Source organism: Neltuma alba, unplaced genomic scaffold (assembly GCF_004799145.2).
Source record: "Neltuma alba isolate B1F8T4 unplaced genomic scaffold, ASM479914v2 tig00010534_pilon, whole genome shotgun sequence".
NCBI lineage: Eukaryota > Viridiplantae > Streptophyta > Magnoliopsida > Fabales > Fabaceae > Neltuma > Neltuma alba.
Window position 1 is genome coordinate 48335 of NW_021635404.1, and position 17424 is coordinate 65758.

General features: G+C 38.0%; 3 protein-coding genes across 14 annotated transcripts; 2 read left to right on the top strand and 1 right to left on the bottom strand.

Annotated features, from left to right (window-relative positions):
• Nucleotides 1-572: 572 nt before the first annotated feature.
• On the top strand, nt 573-2949 carry LOC114756890 (uncharacterized). The gene is made up of 2 exons (XM_028945848.1): nt 573-934; nt 1023-2949. Exons 1-2 carry the CDS (start codon nt 573-575, stop codon nt 2947-2949), a joined length of 2289 nt encoding a protein of 762 aa, XP_028801681.1.
• A 2283-nt stretch (nt 2950-5232) lies between these two features.
• On the bottom strand, nt 5233-10006 carry LOC114756887 (uncharacterized). 4 transcript variants are annotated; one of them, XM_028945835.1, is made up of 10 exons: nt 9653-10006; nt 8724-8845; nt 7545-8395; nt 7258-7464; nt 6632-7170; nt 6458-6539; nt 6282-6368; nt 5946-6212; nt 5763-5866; nt 5233-5668 (listed from the first exon to the last, which is right to left on the bottom strand). In XM_028945835.1, the coding sequence occupies exons 2-10, from the start codon at nt 8761-8763 to the stop codon at nt 5461-5463; spliced, it is 2385 nt and encodes a 794-aa protein (XP_028801668.1). In that variant the 5' UTR covers nt 8764-8845; nt 9653-10006; the 3' UTR covers nt 5233-5460. The 4 variants fall into 4 exon arrangements, with proteins under 4 accessions (XP_028801668.1, XP_028801669.1, XP_028801667.1 ...); XM_028945836.1 differs by lacking the exon at nt 9653-10006 and having other exon boundaries at nt 7258-7422; nt 8724-9149; XM_028945834.1 differs by lacking the exon at nt 9653-10006 and having other exon boundaries at nt 8724-9149.
• Nucleotides 10007-11067: 1061 nt separating this feature from the next.
• Nucleotides 11068-17135, top strand: LOC114756888 (putative pentatricopeptide repeat-containing protein At4g17915). 9 transcript variants are annotated; one of them, XM_028945843.1, is made up of 5 exons: nt 11068-11372; nt 13115-13317; nt 13463-15242; nt 15768-15947; nt 16562-17135. In XM_028945843.1, exon 3 carries the CDS (start codon nt 13611-13613, stop codon nt 14976-14978), a length of 1368 nt encoding a protein of 455 aa, XP_028801676.1. In that variant the 5' UTR covers nt 11068-11372; nt 13115-13317; nt 13463-13610; the 3' UTR covers nt 14979-15242; nt 15768-15947; nt 16562-17135. The 9 variants fall into 9 exon arrangements, with proteins under 9 accessions (XP_028801676.1, XP_028801671.1, XP_028801672.1 ...); XM_028945838.1 differs by having other exon boundaries at nt 13115-15242; XM_028945839.1 differs by having other exon boundaries at nt 13115-15242; nt 16618-17135.
• Nucleotides 17136-17424: the final 289 nt, after the last annotated feature.

A 17424-nucleotide genomic window follows, 5' to 3' on the forward strand; every position in this document is an offset into this window, starting at 1 on the left:
GGAGCAGAGTCGAACGCTGAGAAGACGGAAAAGGTAAGGAAAATTTCTCCTAAAATGCTGTTATCTACTCCTCCAACTCTCACCATTGTACAAATCTGATTCATTACGGTGGAATTGCTTTGTGGGCAACCTGGTTTGTAGTGAGAGAGGGGTTGAACGTGGGTATTACGTAAGAAAGTGGAGCTTAATGATGGGTTTGGGTTTTCAAGTCGGTTTACTGGTACATGGTCTAATGGGGATGGGTTTATGAGTGTAGATGGTTTAAATGAAGAATCTGACCAGGATGAGAGAGTGATACATCGGAAATGAAAAAATGGTGGGAACTGATAACGTGGGCATGAAGATTGAGGGCTAACAGTAAGCATGAGGTGGTCAGTGTTGTCAAATTCATTATTGGAATTGTGAAATCCCATATTTAAGTTGTCAATGTAGCAAGTGTGCGCGGACGTATTTTGGGTGTTGCATTTTTTGTGAAATCGCAAGAAAAGTTTCGAAATCCTGATAAATGAAATTGATTATTGGGGAACTAAAATATTGATTTATGCTTCTGTGGTGCAGGTTAGGTAGCTTTGATGACATCTAACATTGGGTCAACATCTTCAAAGCGTCTTGCTTGTTACTTTCATGTGGGTGGGAAGTTTGCAGAAAATGGTGATGGTGAAGTTAAGTACTATGGTGGAACTGTCAGGGTAAGAGTGATCAAGGAGGGTATAAGGCTTGAAGATTTGAGGGTTATGATAGGAGAATGGTTTGGTGTAGATAGTAATGGTTGCGACATTAAATACACATTGGGCTTGAATGATAGGATATTAATAGATCTTATTGATGATGATGAAGTTGACAACCTATTTGAGTATAATGATAGTAATGCACATGTATACGTAGCAGCTAAAGGTAATGAGAATACGGAGGAAGAAGTGGCTGATCGAAACAGGTAAGTCACAAGTTTCGGATTATGGAAGTTGTTACTTGCGATAATGTTGTTGTTAATATCATAACAAATGTTGTAATTATACATGCAGCATGTCAAAATTGTCAGGACTGTCACAGCAAAATGATGAGCCAATGATTGAGGATGCTGTCGAATGTGTGAATTACATAGCAGCTGAAAATGTTCTTAGCCTGCCATATGCAGTAGAGAGTGCACCAACTCCTTTGCCAGGAATGAATTCCCTGAAATGGAAAACAGTATTGTTAGGATTGAGGCAGACTTTTCCAGATGCGGATGATTTCAAGAAGAAACTACACAAATTCAGCATTGCAAACAAATTTGAGTATAAATATGTGAAGAATTCTAATGCCCATATGTATGTCAAATGCAATGTTGAAGGTTGTCCATGGAGGATCAGTGCAAGAGCAGCTGTAAAGAGTACTCCAGCATTTTTACGTGTAACGACATTCAAAAATGAGCATGTTCATAATGCCCAAGACAATCTTCATGTGACACATGGTAGATCAGCTAGCTTGACATCATCAATTATAATTGAAGAGGTTAGGGATCATATAGACATGCGTCCAAATGATATAAAAAAGAGGTTGGAAAGAGATTATGGTGTGAAGTTGACATATAAGCAAGCATACAGGGCCAAGGAAAAAGCGTTGGAGGACATACATGGCAGACCTGATCATTCTTACATGCTTATTCCATGGATATGTGACCGGTTGAAGGAAACCGATGACAAAACAGTGGCAAAATGGGTGGCTGCAAGGAACAACAGATTTGAGCGTGTATTCATAGCCTATGGGTGTTGTATAGAGGGTTTTATTGCTGGTGCTAGACATGTACTGTATATTGATGGAAGTCATTTAAGTGGACCGTATAAGGGGACACTACTTTCAGCGTCGGCTTATGATGCGGACAACGAATTATTACCTTTTGCCATTGCGATTGTGAAGGGAGAGACGCTTGAGGATTGGACATGGTTCTTACATATGATCAAGGAGATAATTGGGTCAATGCAATTAACAATCATTTCAGACCGACACAATGCAATTATAGGTGCTGTGCAAGCAATATTCGGAGGTGAGCGACATGCGTACTGTTACAGACATGTTAAGGAGAATTTCAGTACACAAATGATCAAGTTAAATAGAGGAAGAAGGAAGACAAGTGGCAACACAAGGGAGGATGGACTGCATTTCCTAGATGCCATTGCATATGCAAGGCTTGACACAGAGTTTGATCAAGCAATGGATAACATGAGACACTTCAATTCCCAATTATTTGAATGGCTTGTCAATCATGGTGATATTCACAAGTGGGCCTTAAGCAAGTTCCCTTTTAAACGATGGGACAACATAACAACAAACCTTGCAGAGTCATTCAATGCGTGGATGCTGAAGGAGAGAAGATATAATGTTGCCCAACTTATACATGAGCATCGTGAAAAAGTAGCCAAGAAGATGTATGCAGCAAGCATGGCAATGAGCAAATGGAAGAATGGTGTAGGCCCAAATACAAATGCAACATTGATGGAAAATGTGGCGAGATCTGCACAGATGTTAAGTGTTCCTTACGGAAGGGGTAGGGTGTGTGTCCATACAGCAAAAGGAGCCATTAATGTTGATCTTGGAAAAGGTGAATGTAGTTGTGCAGCTTGGCAAATGTCAGGCATCCCATGCCCACATGCATGTGCAGCTATCAAGGCCTTGAATTGCAATGTGTATGATTTTGTTGAAGAATGCTACAAGATTACGTCCCAACAAAAGATTTATGGTAGGACGATGACTCCAGTGGTGACAATCGACATGCCAAATCCTAATAACTATCGGCTGCAAGATATAGCAAGTCAAGTGTTTTTGGCACCACCTTTGACTAGTCGACCACCTGGAAGGCCTAGGATAAATAGGCAAGAGTCGCAGTTTCAAAACAAGAAGGTCTACCATTGTAGTGCATGCCAGCAAGTTGGCCACACAAGAAGAACATGCAAGAATCCAAACCCAACTTAAGGTTTCATGTCAATACCAACAGGGGTAATTTTTTTGTTATAGGAAAGGAATGACTCTTGAACCCTTTTTAATTTTTTTGGGAGAAGGGTTGATAGGTAGGCTATCTTTTTTGTTAATGATGTTAACTGGGTAGGAGATGTTCTGTAATCTGAATGACAAGAAAACATTAGGCGGTAGGTTAATCCTAATGTTAACTTGTCATTTGGATATCAGTTATGTAGCTTCTGTCATGGGCCTACTGGTTTTTAGTAAATATCATTACGTCAGTGGTCAATTCCATTACAGATATAGTAAAGTCTGAATGTTAATGTAAAAATCGTATGATGGGTAGGCTATCCTTTTTGTAAATGATATTCACTGGGTAGGATATGTTTTGTAATGTGAATGGGGACGAAACATTAGGTAGTGGGTTAATCTTACTGTTAACTTGTCATTTGAATATAAGTTATGTACCTTCTGTGATGGGCCTACTGGTTTTTGGTAAATATTGTCACTTCAGTGGTAAATTCAATTACACATGTAGTAAAGTCTAAATGTTAATGCAGACATCCTATGATGCGTGAGTTTGACTTAAAGGAACCGGAAATGGGAAAAGCAGACTGGTAAATGTCATAACGGAAGTTGCAATTAACATTTCCAATGTTGTCATTATCATTACGGGGGTAGTACAATTTCCTGAAGAATTTGATGCGTGGGTCTCAGTTAAGGGAACCGCAAATGGGAAAAGCAGACCGGTAAATGTCATTACTCAAGTTGCAATTAACATTACCCATGTTGTCATTATCATTACGGGGGTAGTACAATTTCCTGAACAATTTGATGCGTGGGTTCAGTTAAGGGAACCGCAAATGGGGAAAGCAGAGTGGTAAATGTCATTACTCAAGTTGCAATTAACATTACCCATGTTGTCATTATCATTACGGGGGTAGTAAAATTTCCTGAACAATTTGATGCGTGAGTTTGACTTAAAGGAACTGGAAATGGGAAAAGCAAACTGGTAAATGTCATAACGGAAGTTGCAATTAACATTTCCAATGTTGTCATTATCATTACGGGGGTAGTACAATTTCCTGAAGAATTTGATGCGTGGGTCTCAGTTAAGGGAACCGCAAATGGGAAAAGCAGACCGGTAAATGTCGTTACTCAAGTTGCAATTAACATTACCCATGTTGTCATTATCATTACGGGGGTAGTACAATTTCCTGAACAATTTGATGCGTGGGTCTCAGTTAAGGGAACCGCAAATGGGAAAAGCAGAGTGGTAAATGTCGTTACTCAAGTTGCAATTAACATTACCCATGTTGTCATTATCATTACGGGGGTAGTAAAATTTCCTGAACAATTTGATGCGTGAGTTTGACTTAAAGGAACCGGAAATGGGAAAAGCAACTGGTAAATGTCATAACGGAAGTTGCAATTAACATTTCCAATGTTGTCATTATCATTACGGGGGTAGTACAATTTCCTGAAGAATTTGATGCGTGGGTCTCAGTTAAGGGAACCGCAAATGGGAAAAGCAGACCGGTAAAGGTCGTTACTCAAGTTGCAATTAACATTACCCATGTTGTCATTATCATTACGGGGGTAGTACAATTTCCTGAAGAATTTGATGCGTGGGTGTCAGTTAAGGGAACCGCAAATGGGAAAAGCAGACCGGTAAATGTCGTTACTCAAGTTGCAATTAACATTACCCATGTTGTCATTATCATTACGGGGGTAGTACAATTTCCTGAAGAATTTGATGCGTGGGTGTCAGTTAAGGGAACCGCAAATGGGAAAAGTAGACTGGTAAATGTCGTTACTGAAGTTGCAATTAACATTACCCATGTTGTCATTATCATTACGGGGGTAGTAAAATTTCCTGAACAATTTGATGCGTGGGATTGACTTAAAGGAACCGGAAATGGGACAATTTCCTAAACATGGGGATGCAAATGGGGAAACCATAGTGGTAAATGTCATTACTATAGTTGCAATTTCCCTTAACAATGTTGTGATTTTCATTACCCAGGTTGTGAAATTCTGACAATTTATACGTGGGGACGAAAATGCAGTTGCAAAAAGGAATAGCGAGGTGGTAACAATCATTAAAAAAGTTGTAATTTTCATTACCAATGTTGTCATTCTAGCGAAAATGGATTCAAAAAAAGTGATTTGGGCTTGAAAGACTTCAGATGCAAATGGCAACAGCGATGTCGTAACTATCATTACAGAGGTTGCAATTCTCAATCCGAAAGTTGTTAATCCTATTACTTGTGTAGTTAACCTGGGTCCAAGTGGATGTAATTTGGGGCACAAATAATCAACTTGTGATTATCATCACGGAAGTCACATGGCATGTTGTAAATTTCATAACTCTTTTACTCAAATTATCCCAAAAAGGATTGCAATTAGGCCAACAACTGGCAGCCACTTAGACTTCAAACTACATAAGACTTCAAATATTAAGACTTCAAACTAACACTCCTTTTACAAATACTATATGCCTAATCTACATAATGTCTCCTCCTATCACAGATGGCGTCTTTTGGTCAGTGTGGTGGCTTGGGTTGATGAAAGCAAGCTTAATGCTTCATCACGTCTTGAATTAAGCTCATGATTCACTAGCCACCACATGAGGTTTCGTCGGAATTCAGCCACTTGTTCATCCGTATAGTGAAGTATCTCACCGGGCTTCCATTTACTCAACCATATTAATACATGAACACCGCAGTCTCGCCTGCACATCAAAACATACCAACGATGTAAAAGAATGAAAATAACACATTGGGCTACTTTGAGACGTAATAATATCAACAACATAAACCACTCACAGATTGTTTTGTTGCGGAACAGGAGCCCAAATGATATCACTCATTTTCTTCTTCCCAGTGGCATTAGGCTTAACTATCTCAATAATGTCATAAAATCTATTCCTCTGCACAATATCATTACGCAATTGTAAATAAAAGGTAAATGAAATGTCAATCATAGAAGATGAGTTGCATTATCCTTACACATTCAGTGACGACGGTCGTCATGTCATCAATAATTACACCCTTCTTCTTGCTCTTCTTCTTACCCTCTAAATTTGGCTTCATTGAGTCCAGCACATAGAAATTCATTGTGCTAGGCTCAAGCACAACACAGAACCAGTGAGCGCCAACAAGTGTGGGTCCAAAGATCAAATCACATTCTCCTATGTTGTAGCCTACATTTTCAGGTAAAAATTGTTTCTTCCGTTTTGTAGCATCCCACAGCTTTGGGTTAGCTGCCATTATTGCCTGAAACATGAACATTTTAGTCATTTATCAATATCAATCGACAAAAAACTAACATCTCAGCAAGCTTACCATAAAATCAGCATAAAAAATGTGCCGCTTCACCTGCCCTTCCTTCTCCATATCAGCCATTAGAGTCTTGCACACAGTTGACATCAGCTGTACGCAAAGAGATTATTGTTTTGATGAACCCAAAATGCAGCATCTACTAAACAATTAAATGACCTCATCACAAATATTCTACTTACCCGGTTACCTATTTTCTCAATTCCGCCAAGTGTCCTTAGCTGATCCCGAGTGATATCTTCATCAGAGATTTTCACCAAAGGCCTAAAAATATGTTGTCAATATCATTATGCATATAGTCAATTACCACAAAATTGTAATGAATATGATTACGTGGGTAGTGGATATGTACATACATGTCACCCTCCTTGCTTGAACACATACGGGAAACTATGTCATAAAACCGGTCCTTGTCATCCATGGGCCTCTTTCGCCTCTTAGTTGGCTTTGTCAAAATCCATGGAGAATTGATAGCGGATTTCATCTCCCTTTGCGATCTCCGGAGTTGACATCCCTTGTCCATGGGGGACAAGGGCAGGGGAGACTCCATAATTTCTTTGTCTGCACCTTCTGCTGCAACACCAATGTCATCACCCCTATCTGAGCCAGTTGCATCATCGTCTCCCTGACCATCTCCCCCGTGGAACTCATCTCTATCATCACCTTCGTCATCAGACTCATGTCCATCATGATCATGGGAGTCTTCATCGCCAAATGCATCATCATCTCCCTTATCATCATCTGGGACGTCAATAGGGTCCTCATCATCTGTGGTCACATTATTTTCCTCTATCCTTATCTGCACCTTATCTAGCTCATCTTCCATTGCACTTATAAGCCTCATAGTGCTTAATTCGATCTGAGCCATCAATCGTCCGTGCAACTTCTGTAACTCCTGCAGCAAACAATTTAAAATGAGTAAACACTTTTTTCATGAGATTATTTGCTAATGAGAATGAAAATTAGTAATGAAAGCACATACCGGGTGTAAATGAGCCACACTTCTGCGTTTTCCTTCATCCTTCCCACTTCTATCCATACTTCCCTTGCCCTTATACAGTAAACCCCTCTTGCTTTCCCTCTCCTTCTTTTCCAGCTTCCTTATCCTCTCATCAGTCCAGAATTGAATGGCATTTAGGGACCCTCTCTCAACAGTTTTGGATAGTGGGAAGTGCTCAGCAAAATATAACTACAATAGTAAATCATTAACTTGCCAATTCCACAAATAAAGAAAACAATAACTTAGAAGCATAAGTCAGAAATACATACCAACAGGAGGTAGATGCATCCTCCCACATTGCAGCTTCCTTCATCTTCATCTTCGTCTTTCTTTGCTTTTGTGTACACTTTCACATAATCTCCCATCTCTTTCCACAAGTGCTTCACAATGTACGTGGCCCAATCAAATTGGTGAAATCCCTTCATGGTACAGCACATGACTCTTATTAGCTTGTCACTCACAGTTGTTTGTGAAGTAGGAGTTAAAAAACTCCCAAGTGTGTACAGCATAAACAGGAACTCAAACTCATCTTTCTTCTGCCCAGATTTAATGTCATTGAGTATCTTCGTATAAGGGACTTTACCAAATTCCTCCTTCAACCTCTGGTATGTCTCATCATCATCACATACGTCCATTTTTACCTTCTCCCCTGTGTGGGGTACACCCAACAAGTTTGCAACATCATTTGCTTCTATTTCCTTTATTATCCCTCTTATTAGAAATTGATGGGTAGGCGGATCATATGCTCGGAGAACACATACTATGAGGTCACGAGGGAGTCTCTCACATCCAATGTCAAGTAAATGGCCAAAGCCTAAATTTTGTACCCTCACTTTCAAATCTTCATCATCTTTTATGAAGTCCACTAATGACTTAAATTGCCGAACCGAGCAACGAGTGCTAAAAGCCACTTTTTTCTTCCTCTTCTTCTTCATCCCTTCCTTTCTTGATTGCTTCACCCTATCACTGTATTTCTTCTGCTCCTCTGGTGTCAACTGCTTCCATGCCTTTGATGCCTTTTTCGCTTGTTCAGACATATTCTTAAACTTCTCCCCACCCTTAAGAAATTCTCGTCTAAACAACATGTAGCCATTCTTCACTTCTTCACTTGGCCCTCCTTCTACAACAAGCATAAATAACTAAATCTGGTCAGTTGAACAGCTCAACTTTCTTTGCATTTCAAAAAAGTTGTCATTACCATTTCCAGTGTAGTCATTCACATTATAGGTGTTGTTATTTAGCCACAAAATGAACCTCGACTATTTACTACTCATATAACTAAATTTGCTGATCACGTAATGAATGTTATTGCTTCTTTCTCACTTCACAGAACAGAGCAGAAAATAGAGACTAATGACATAATACACTTTAACAACAAACTAAAAACAATCTAACTTACCAAACCTATATAACTCAACCACTTAATTCCTATTACAACTGCATATTACCGTTTGTCGCAGTCACAGTTACTTCGCCAACCTCCTCCATGACAGCAATGCGATTGATGCTTCTCAGCACTTCAGCGACCTCTACCTCTTCAATCCTCAAACCAGCAGATTAATCTCTACCTCTTCAATCCTCAGACCAACAGATTCAAAAATAAATGAATATGCATTAAAAGTGATTCTTTCTCGATGAAATGTTACAAAATTTGTATCTTCAAGTAACTTATATTATGGAAATTACTACTACACAGTGCCACAGATGACCAAGTAAATTATACCAATACATAAGAAGGCCACAAAGGTTATTCTCACTTGGTACATACTGAAATGAATATGCATGTTCATCCCCAGGTAAATTGCACCGCTAAATGACTGAGGTTATGCCCATTAGGTAGCTATATCTTCAAAACAGAGTTCTACCCACGAAAAGTCACCCTTTTCAATTTATTTTACAATGTTAAATTTGCATAACCAATATGGGGATACAGTTGAACTCATTTTAGTCCCATACACAATGCTAAAAATGTGCAATGCCCATTACACGAACAGACCAAACAAGGGGGCGGAAACAGGAAGCATCCTGGCTCATGTGCGACAGTGGTCTCAATTTATGGGCATCTAAAAAGTAGTGTAGCAATCATAAACACACACGTATATTATGCCTTCCAACATTACAGCAACACAGCAATCAGACAACAACAATCAGAGAGATATCTCGTCAAACATGGACCGAGTTATATGAATCAGAGCAAGCAAGCAACTTCTGTAATTCCGTCACACACAGAAGCACCGACTTTTAATCTAATCTACCTTTACATTCCATTTTAAGCCTTTACCATTGCTTCCCCCTTTACAACCAACATTCACCGTTTTCCCCAAATTAAAACACTCCAATCAGACAAGCACAAGACGGAGACATTTGGGTGGCTTACCGGGGTCCGAACGAATATCGACTTCTTCCTCAACCGGTGACGACCTTACAGGTGCTCTCCCTCGAAATCTCTCTCTCTAGCCACCCCCTCTCCCTTCTGAAGATTGAAGCTTCTCACTGGTTTATTGCTTCTCACTACGACCCACGGAAAAGACGAAGAAGCCGGACGCTATTCACATTCCTCGTTCACAGTTCCTCAACCATGGCAATGTGAGACTTGCGACAACCATATGCAGTTTCGCCGAGTGCAATGTGAGAGTTCGGAGAACCCTATGGTCTATGCAGTTTCGCCGAGTGGAGAACCGCCAACCAAACTCCAGTTCCGTTGCACAATATCCCGCCCTCTGATTCCCGAAAAAATTAAGGGCATTTCAGTCTTTTTGGTGAATTATTCAAATTCCAGATTGATACCCCATGCCCATTTTGTCATTTCAGTAATTTACATGCCCATTTTGTCATTTTAGAATTCAACAGTCATTTTCTTGTCATTTTCCCTAACATTTAATAGTAGGTTTTTTGAAAAAAAATTCAAAAAATGACATTTTTACAACTTTAATAACACGGTTAACAAGTCATGTAATGATATTAGTAACTCCCATGACCATAATGGCTGCCTAACAAGTGAAAAAATTTTGTTGTAGAACTTTCATAGGGACCTAATATCAAAGACATCAACTTTTATGAGAGTTGTTAATACCATTACATGACTTATTAATCATGTTATTGAAATTGTAAAAATGTTACTTTTTAAATTTTCTGAAAAAACCTGTTGTTAACTGCTATTCTGAACTTGTTAATAACGTTCCAAAACTTGTTAACTGTTGTACTGACATTGTAAAAATTTTCAAAAAAATAGTTACTAAAGTTGTAAAAATGCAATTTATTAAAATTTTTTAGAAATTTTTTTTTAAATGCTATACTGTAATTGTTAATAGAATTACAGAATTTGTGAACCGCATTACTAAAGCTATAAAAATGTTACGTTTTGAATTTTTTGGAAAACCTGTTGTTAACTGCTATATTGAATTTGTTAATAGTGCTACAAAACTTGTTAACTGTTTTATAAAAATTGTAAAAATTTTCAAAAAAATTGTTGCTAGCTATTGGACCTCTGGTGACGGCCGCCACCACCGACATCGGAGCTCTGATAGCCGGCCGGCTAGTGGGGCATTTGGTTTTTTAAAAAAAAAACAATAAATAAAATAAAGGGTGATATAGCCATTTCAGTAAATTTATAAATATTAAATTGGACATTTGTGACTAAATTAGAATTGTGCAAATTTAATTGATCATTTTGGTATTTTCAAATTCAAGTGTCATTTTGTCATTTTTCCTTATTTTTATCTATTTATAATTTTTTTTTTCTTAACTTAAAAAGTGAGAACCCTGACACTTTGCGCTCCGTTTCACTCCCTCTCTGAGCTCAGACCTCACGTCCAGTCGCCTACGGCCTCTCGATCTCGCCTTACCCTCTTGCGTTTCGCCTCTGCTTCCCCGACGCCTGCGACGGTCGACTTGAGCAGCAGCTTCACCAGCTTCCGGCAAGCCGTGCTACTCCTTCTCCATCTCGCCATCTCCTTGTCAGCGTCGACGAGCGTCCAGCGACCAGCGTCGACCAGCAAGCCGTGAGTCCGCCGTGTCCGTCGCTGTGCGTTAGTCCGTCCGGACTCCAGACGTCCAGCAGCGTCCACCTCTCCCCTTGCTGTGCCTGTGCGTTGATTGTTAGTATTTTAGACTGTGTTAGATTTATGTATATGTGTGTGTATATATTTTCTGATGTAAATGTTGGATTGACCAGTACCTTTTTGTGTTTGTTTGCTTCGCTTGCTTTAGCAATTAATTGCATGATTTTTCTGATGTAAATCGTTTCTGGTGTTTATTGCTGTTCATTCATTGTCCTTCTTGTTCATTCACTTCTCTCGTGGGCTTGTCGTGCAGTTCAAATCTGAGATGTTGAGTAAATTTGATACGCCCAATACTATGCGTGCTAGGCAATTTCATCGTGGCTTTATTTTTGGCTGATTCTATATACTGAATGTTGCTTGTCATGACAGTTCACTGTAGAAATTTGATCCTTTTGACATTTGATGATACTAGTTTGATGGAGCGAAAGAAATTTGATACCTTTTGATACGGGTTTTTTCAAAAAAAAATTAGGAGAGTGAGCTACTCCATTATAGCCATAAGTCGAGATTGACAATTGCCAAGAGAATTTAATGTTTCGTACAGTAAAATCGTAATTATATGGTGTGTATTTTTCTGTAATTTAAAGTTAGAATTTTATTTTTGAAGAGAATTGATCGTTTTATACATCAAGAGGATCCTAACTTGTAACTTTTTGTGATTGTTGGCAGCATCAAGTCTTCCAGTTAGTGTCTGTCTTTGATGGAATTTTTCGATGTTGTTGATGGATGGTTTAGATATTTTTGAATGTTTATGCATGTTTAGATGTGATGATGTTGTGTTTGTGACTTAATTTTATTCACATTTATGCCTTTTATTACTAATTTCATTGTTTTATTTTATTTGTTTTGATAAAATATGTGAGAAATATCAAAAATTGCATTAGGCACTTAAATGGGATAACTAGATATCAAATGTGTAAAACAAATCCAATACTCATCAATCACTGCTGAACTTAGAACTAATACATACAAGTGTCTCTAAACAAATCTGGAACAAATTTGCACTTTAACCCAATTTAATACAATAGCCTGACAGAGTAGTAAATTTTATGTATATGCATCTAGCGATTAAGCAAAGAAGATCGACAGAATCTCACAATAGCCCATATTCCCAATACTATTCCCTAGTCATCCTTTGTCCTCCTTGTCCGTTGCTGTTATGGGTGTATCGTTGTTAGTCATGACTTGATATTTCTCTGATTGATATTCCAAGTCTATTGGTTGACACTTGGCCTAATATTTTATTAATTTTTTTAATAAAAAATATGACTTACTGTGTTTGTTGTGGTGCTATAGAAGTTGTAAGTCGTGACTTATGGAGTTTGCACCTTTATAACAGGTGCTGTAAGTCATATCACTGCTAGTCTTCTTTCCACTATGCCTCGTATGCAGTAGCAAACCTAATTTTAACAGATGTCAAATATAGTATTTTGTACTGGTGTATGTTCCAATATAGGGTATTTTGTACTTTAATGTGGGAAGTTAATTGTTGAATGACATAGCATTATTTGTCGTCATGCTAGTATATGGTCCAATCCTCTTGTAGTGTGTCTCCCAACCCTTTTTCTAAACAAAGTTTGTGGATTTTTAGATGTAGGGGCAGTTGAACAGGAAAAAAAAATCCGTTTATGTGGAGAACTAAGAGCTTGTAGTTATAACTACACAACAGTTTGGCTAATTTGGATTGAACTAGAGATTTCAATTCATGATTTGATAACTAGAGATGTTATATGCTTGTGTATTCATCCTTTATAAAGAGCTTATACATTTGATGACAGGTAGAAAGTTGAAGCAATATCTAATGAAGAATGGGGCTAATATCGGCAAGAAGGAATTGCAGATGTTGATGTATGGAAATTCAAATCGGCTAAATGAGCCATTTGGAGATCTCATGCTAAGAAGTGACGAGGGATCTGTTTGCTAAGGGATGTGATCATCTTCATGCATGTTCTTTCTCCATTTTGTTAAGGGTTTTGAAGAGGTGCACCTTGCTTTGATCTCCACACTTACTGTTCACCTCAGCGTACATGCATAATAGGCTCAAACAAATATGATTTTTTGACCCATTTTTTTACTTAATTAGAGGCACAATTACTTATAACAATTCATGTGAAGTTTTTGTACAGTCACTCCAGAAATTGAAGATTTTGACTCTATTGTGGAACACGGGTAGTGCAGCCATTGCTTCTGAGGTTAATGGGAACTTATGTGAAGAGTTGGCATATTTTGATAGGTGCAGTTTTGCGTTGGATCTATTCTTGGTGATGTTGAATTATGGTTTCTTGGTTATCAACAAGGTTGTTGAACATATGCATAGCTTCAATGTGTAAAGCCCGGCAATTGGTTAAAGCTGAAGTTGTGTTAATTGATGGTATAAGATTAGGGGTACTTCCAGATGTGGTTACATATAATACTTTAATTGATGCATATTGTCGTTTTGTTAGTATTGATGTTGGTTATTCTATTCTTCATAGGATGAGGGAAGCTGGGATAAACCCAGATGTTATTTCATACAACTCTTTAATTGCTGGGGCTGCCAGGAAGTGCTTGTTGTCTAGGTCCTTAGATCTATTTGAAGAAATGATTCAAATGGGTATACGTCCTGATCTTTGGAGCTATAATATATTAATGGATTGCTTGTTCAAGCTTGGAAAACCAGATGAAGCAAATCGTGTTTTTCGGGATATAATACTTAGTGATCTCCATCCAAGCAAGGCTACTTTTAACATTATGATTGATGGTCTTTGTAAAAATGGGCATGCCAATAATGCTTTAATGTTATTTAGGAATTTGCAGCAGCGTGGGTTTGTTCCTGATATAGTGACATACAATGTACTCGTGAATGGGCTTTGCAAGGTTAGAAGATTAGTGGCAGCGAGCAGGATTCTTAAAGAGCTTGAAATATCTGGTCATGTTCCAAATGCTATAACGTACACTACAGTTATGAAGTGTTGCTTTAGGTGTAAGCAGTTGGAACGAGGGTTTGAGATCTTGTCAGAGATGTGGAGTAAAGGGTACACATTTGATGGCTTTGCTTACTGTACGGTGATTGCTGCATTAATTAAGACAGGAAGAATTAAGGAGGCAGATTACATCATTCATCAGATGCAAAGGAGTGGCATTATGCTTGATATGGTATCCTATAATACGCTAATAAATCGTTACTGTAAACAGGGAAGATTAGATGATGCCTTGAAGTTATTGGACGAACTAGAGAAAGTAGGCTTAGAGTGTGATCAGTACACCCATACAATTATAATTAATGGCTTGTGCATAGCTGGCAATATTGATGGCGCTCAACGACATTTGAATTATATGCATGCATTGGGATTCAACAATACAGTAGCTTTTAACTGTTTGATTCATAGCCTAGGTAAAACTGGTCAGATTGATCGTGCCATGAAACTATTTAAATCAATGGAGTTTAAAGATGCTTTTACGTATACCATCTTCGTACATAATCTTTGCCGGGCTAGAAGGTTCCTTTGTGCATCCAAGCTTTTGGCTTCTTGTTTAAAATCTGGCTTTAGGACCCTCAAGGCTACTGAGCGAGCTGTTCTCAATGGTCTTCACCGTATAGGATACACAAATGAAGCTAGGAAATTGAGATCTAAAATTCAATCAGCACGACTGCGACATTGATAACTTGGCAATTGTTTCTATATTAGAAATGTAGTCCTTGATGGCTGGGTAACATAATGCCTTTGCATGATTTAATCCCCATAACTTCATGGAAGGGGAGACTATTATCATTATGCTACAAGACTGCTGCCAAATAATATGATTAAATATGTCGGTACTGCATCTAGGTTATTGAGCTTGGCCTTTTTGATGTCAATGAATCAGTCCTTATATCATTGATGTGTATCCAAGGATCAGTTGGGAATTTCACCACGACAATCACGAGTAAGGTTCTCAAGCCTTGTTTGGTGTGTTGCAATGATTTTTTATGAAATGTGAACAAGAGAGGGAATTAGAATGAGATGGTAAGAGGAATGAAACTGGATCTTAAACATACATTTGGTACCTTAAAAAAAATTAATAGAATCATGGTGGTGTGATTTTGGTCTTCTATATATATTTGAAATTTAAATGATGGAAGGGAAGCCTACTATACTACCCCTAGGAAGATAAATAATCAAAGTTAACGAGAGTAATTTTTGGCTAGGCAAGTGTATCTCCTTATTGGAAATAATCTTATTTGAGGCACTGTCGAATACTACATCTAGGCACCTCTCCTAGTGATGATTCGAATCTTGGCTCATTATGTTGTGAGGGGCTAGTCCCTTCTACTAGATTTAACCCTTGTTGCTATTAATAACTATAATTTATAAAAGTAACAAATTTAAAAATCTACCCTATCAAATCTCTTGGCTTGCAATTCCTCTGTTGACTAATAATGAAGGAGACTTGACACTCACCCATGTTCAGCTTTGACAGAAATTGTTGTGGTGATACTCAACCTCTACCCTAGAACTCAGGCAAAGATCTCAGTGACGGCTTGTGATTTTGTTGCTGGTAGTCTTCGTTTGTAGAAATGAAGTGTCTTCTGTGGCTGGCTTCTCGCAAAATCCAGTAAGATTCTGTCTTCTTGTAAATTTGGTTGACTGGGTGAGTTGGGCTATGATTTAGAATCTCTATTCTTACCAATTTATGATGTGCGGTGCTGTCTTGTATTTTAACCTTTGCAACACTCTAGTAATGATGGACTATTTTTCGTAATCATATTTTCATTGGTTGATGATATACTTGGACTTGTGTAGAAGTTTCAAGGTTCCAGCTTCTGCAACTATTCTTATTTAAATTACCTATTGCATAATATATAACGTTTTAGAGGTGTTAATTATAATGTTCAAAACTGATAATTAAATTACTTGTAAGCTCTTACATATGTAACTTGATTGTTTGCCAAAGATGCTACTTGATTATGGGATAGGGGAGCAATTTAATCAGGACAAGGGAGGAATTCTTCTGTTCATCCAAGGTGTTTGATGAGAGTCCCGAGTGAAATATAACGAATTGGAAGTCTGCATGGAAATTGATATTGGGATAATTTTTTGTTGCTTCTGGACTAGTTTGGGTGTTTATTCTTGAGTGGTTGTTTGATATAATTTCTCTTAGCCATCGTGATTTGTCACATTTTCTTGTTCCTTGTATGAAATTATGAATAGATGTGTTACCTTTGATACATTATAGCTTGTTTGCTTATTCTATTGTGATTACAGAAGGGAAATTAACTTCAGGCAAAGCCAAGGAATAATCCAGTGGTGGTACATTGTAGGTCATTTGGATATTCATGTTTTTGGTTGGTGCATAAATCAGCTTGAAAGACAAATGTTGATATATAGAAGTTCAAGTCAGCAACGGCATACGTTAGGAAATAATGAAGATTTAGTACAGTACTTGTGCTGCTGATGTGGTGATTTGCATCTGGACAACACCTTATGGGAGTGTCATTGTTCATTCTGTTTCTCATTTTATCTGATTGTATCCGTTGGGAGAGCGGTGGATGCATCAAGTCATGGACGTTATTGTAATGGTAAACTTGTAAATGGTCACTTCTTCTTCTTGTTTTTTCTTTTTTCTTTTTTTTTTATTGTTATTTTCTTTTTTGACCTTAATCTAGCCCTCCCTTATGGGCCAGGATTGGGGGACCCAGACCCACTCCCATCACACACGCCCTCACCCATCTTCGTTATACCACATGGGGTATTTGATCCCACAACCTCCTTTAGCCACAAGGCTCTAGCAAAATGGTCACTTCAATTAATCTAAATCCTAAAATGCATTCGTTTCAAATTTGATGTTAATATAAGGTTCCCTATGTAATGAGAATGTTGTTTGTGTTCTGATTAATGTTGCACGAGTCGGCAAGCCTTGTGAAGGCTTTATATTTGAGAATGAAAGTTTAATGTGGTTAACATACAAATAAGCTTGATGAATTGTAGATATATTCCAAATCACATATTATTTATGTTCCAAAAAGTGTTATTACCCATGAGATGTAATCAAAAGCCTTGTTATTGTATCTAGCGAAATTCATGAGACTGAATATATATTTCATGTTACTTATTCTTTTTCATGTTGA

What these genes read in the sequence shown, in the direction of transcription:
- LOC114756890 (XM_028945848.1), top strand. Translation starts at nt 573, where the DNA reads ATGACATCTAACATTGGGTCAACATCTTCAAAGCGTCTTGCTTGTTAC. An exon ending in GAAGTGGCTGATCGAAACAG is followed by an intron (nt 935 to 1,022) that starts GTAAGTCACAAG and finishes TTATACATGCAG; the next exon opens with CATGTCAAAATTGTCAGGAC.
- LOC114756887 (XM_028945835.1), bottom strand. Translation starts at nt 8,763, where the DNA reads ATGGAGGAGGTTGGCGAAGTAACTGTGACTGCGACAAACG. An exon ending in GATGCATCTACCTCCTGTTG is followed by an intron (nt 7,465 to 7,544) that starts GTATGTATTTCT and finishes TTACTATTGTAG; the next exon opens with TTATATTTTGCTGAGCACTT. An exon ending in CGACCGTCGTCACTGAATGT is followed by an intron (nt 5,867 to 5,945) that starts GTAAGGATAATG and finishes GATATTGTGCAG; the next exon opens with AGGAATAGATTTTATGACAT.
- LOC114756888 (XM_028945838.1), top strand. Translation starts at nt 13,611, where the DNA reads ATGGTTTCTTGGTTATCAACAAGGTTGTTGAACATATGCATAGCTTCA.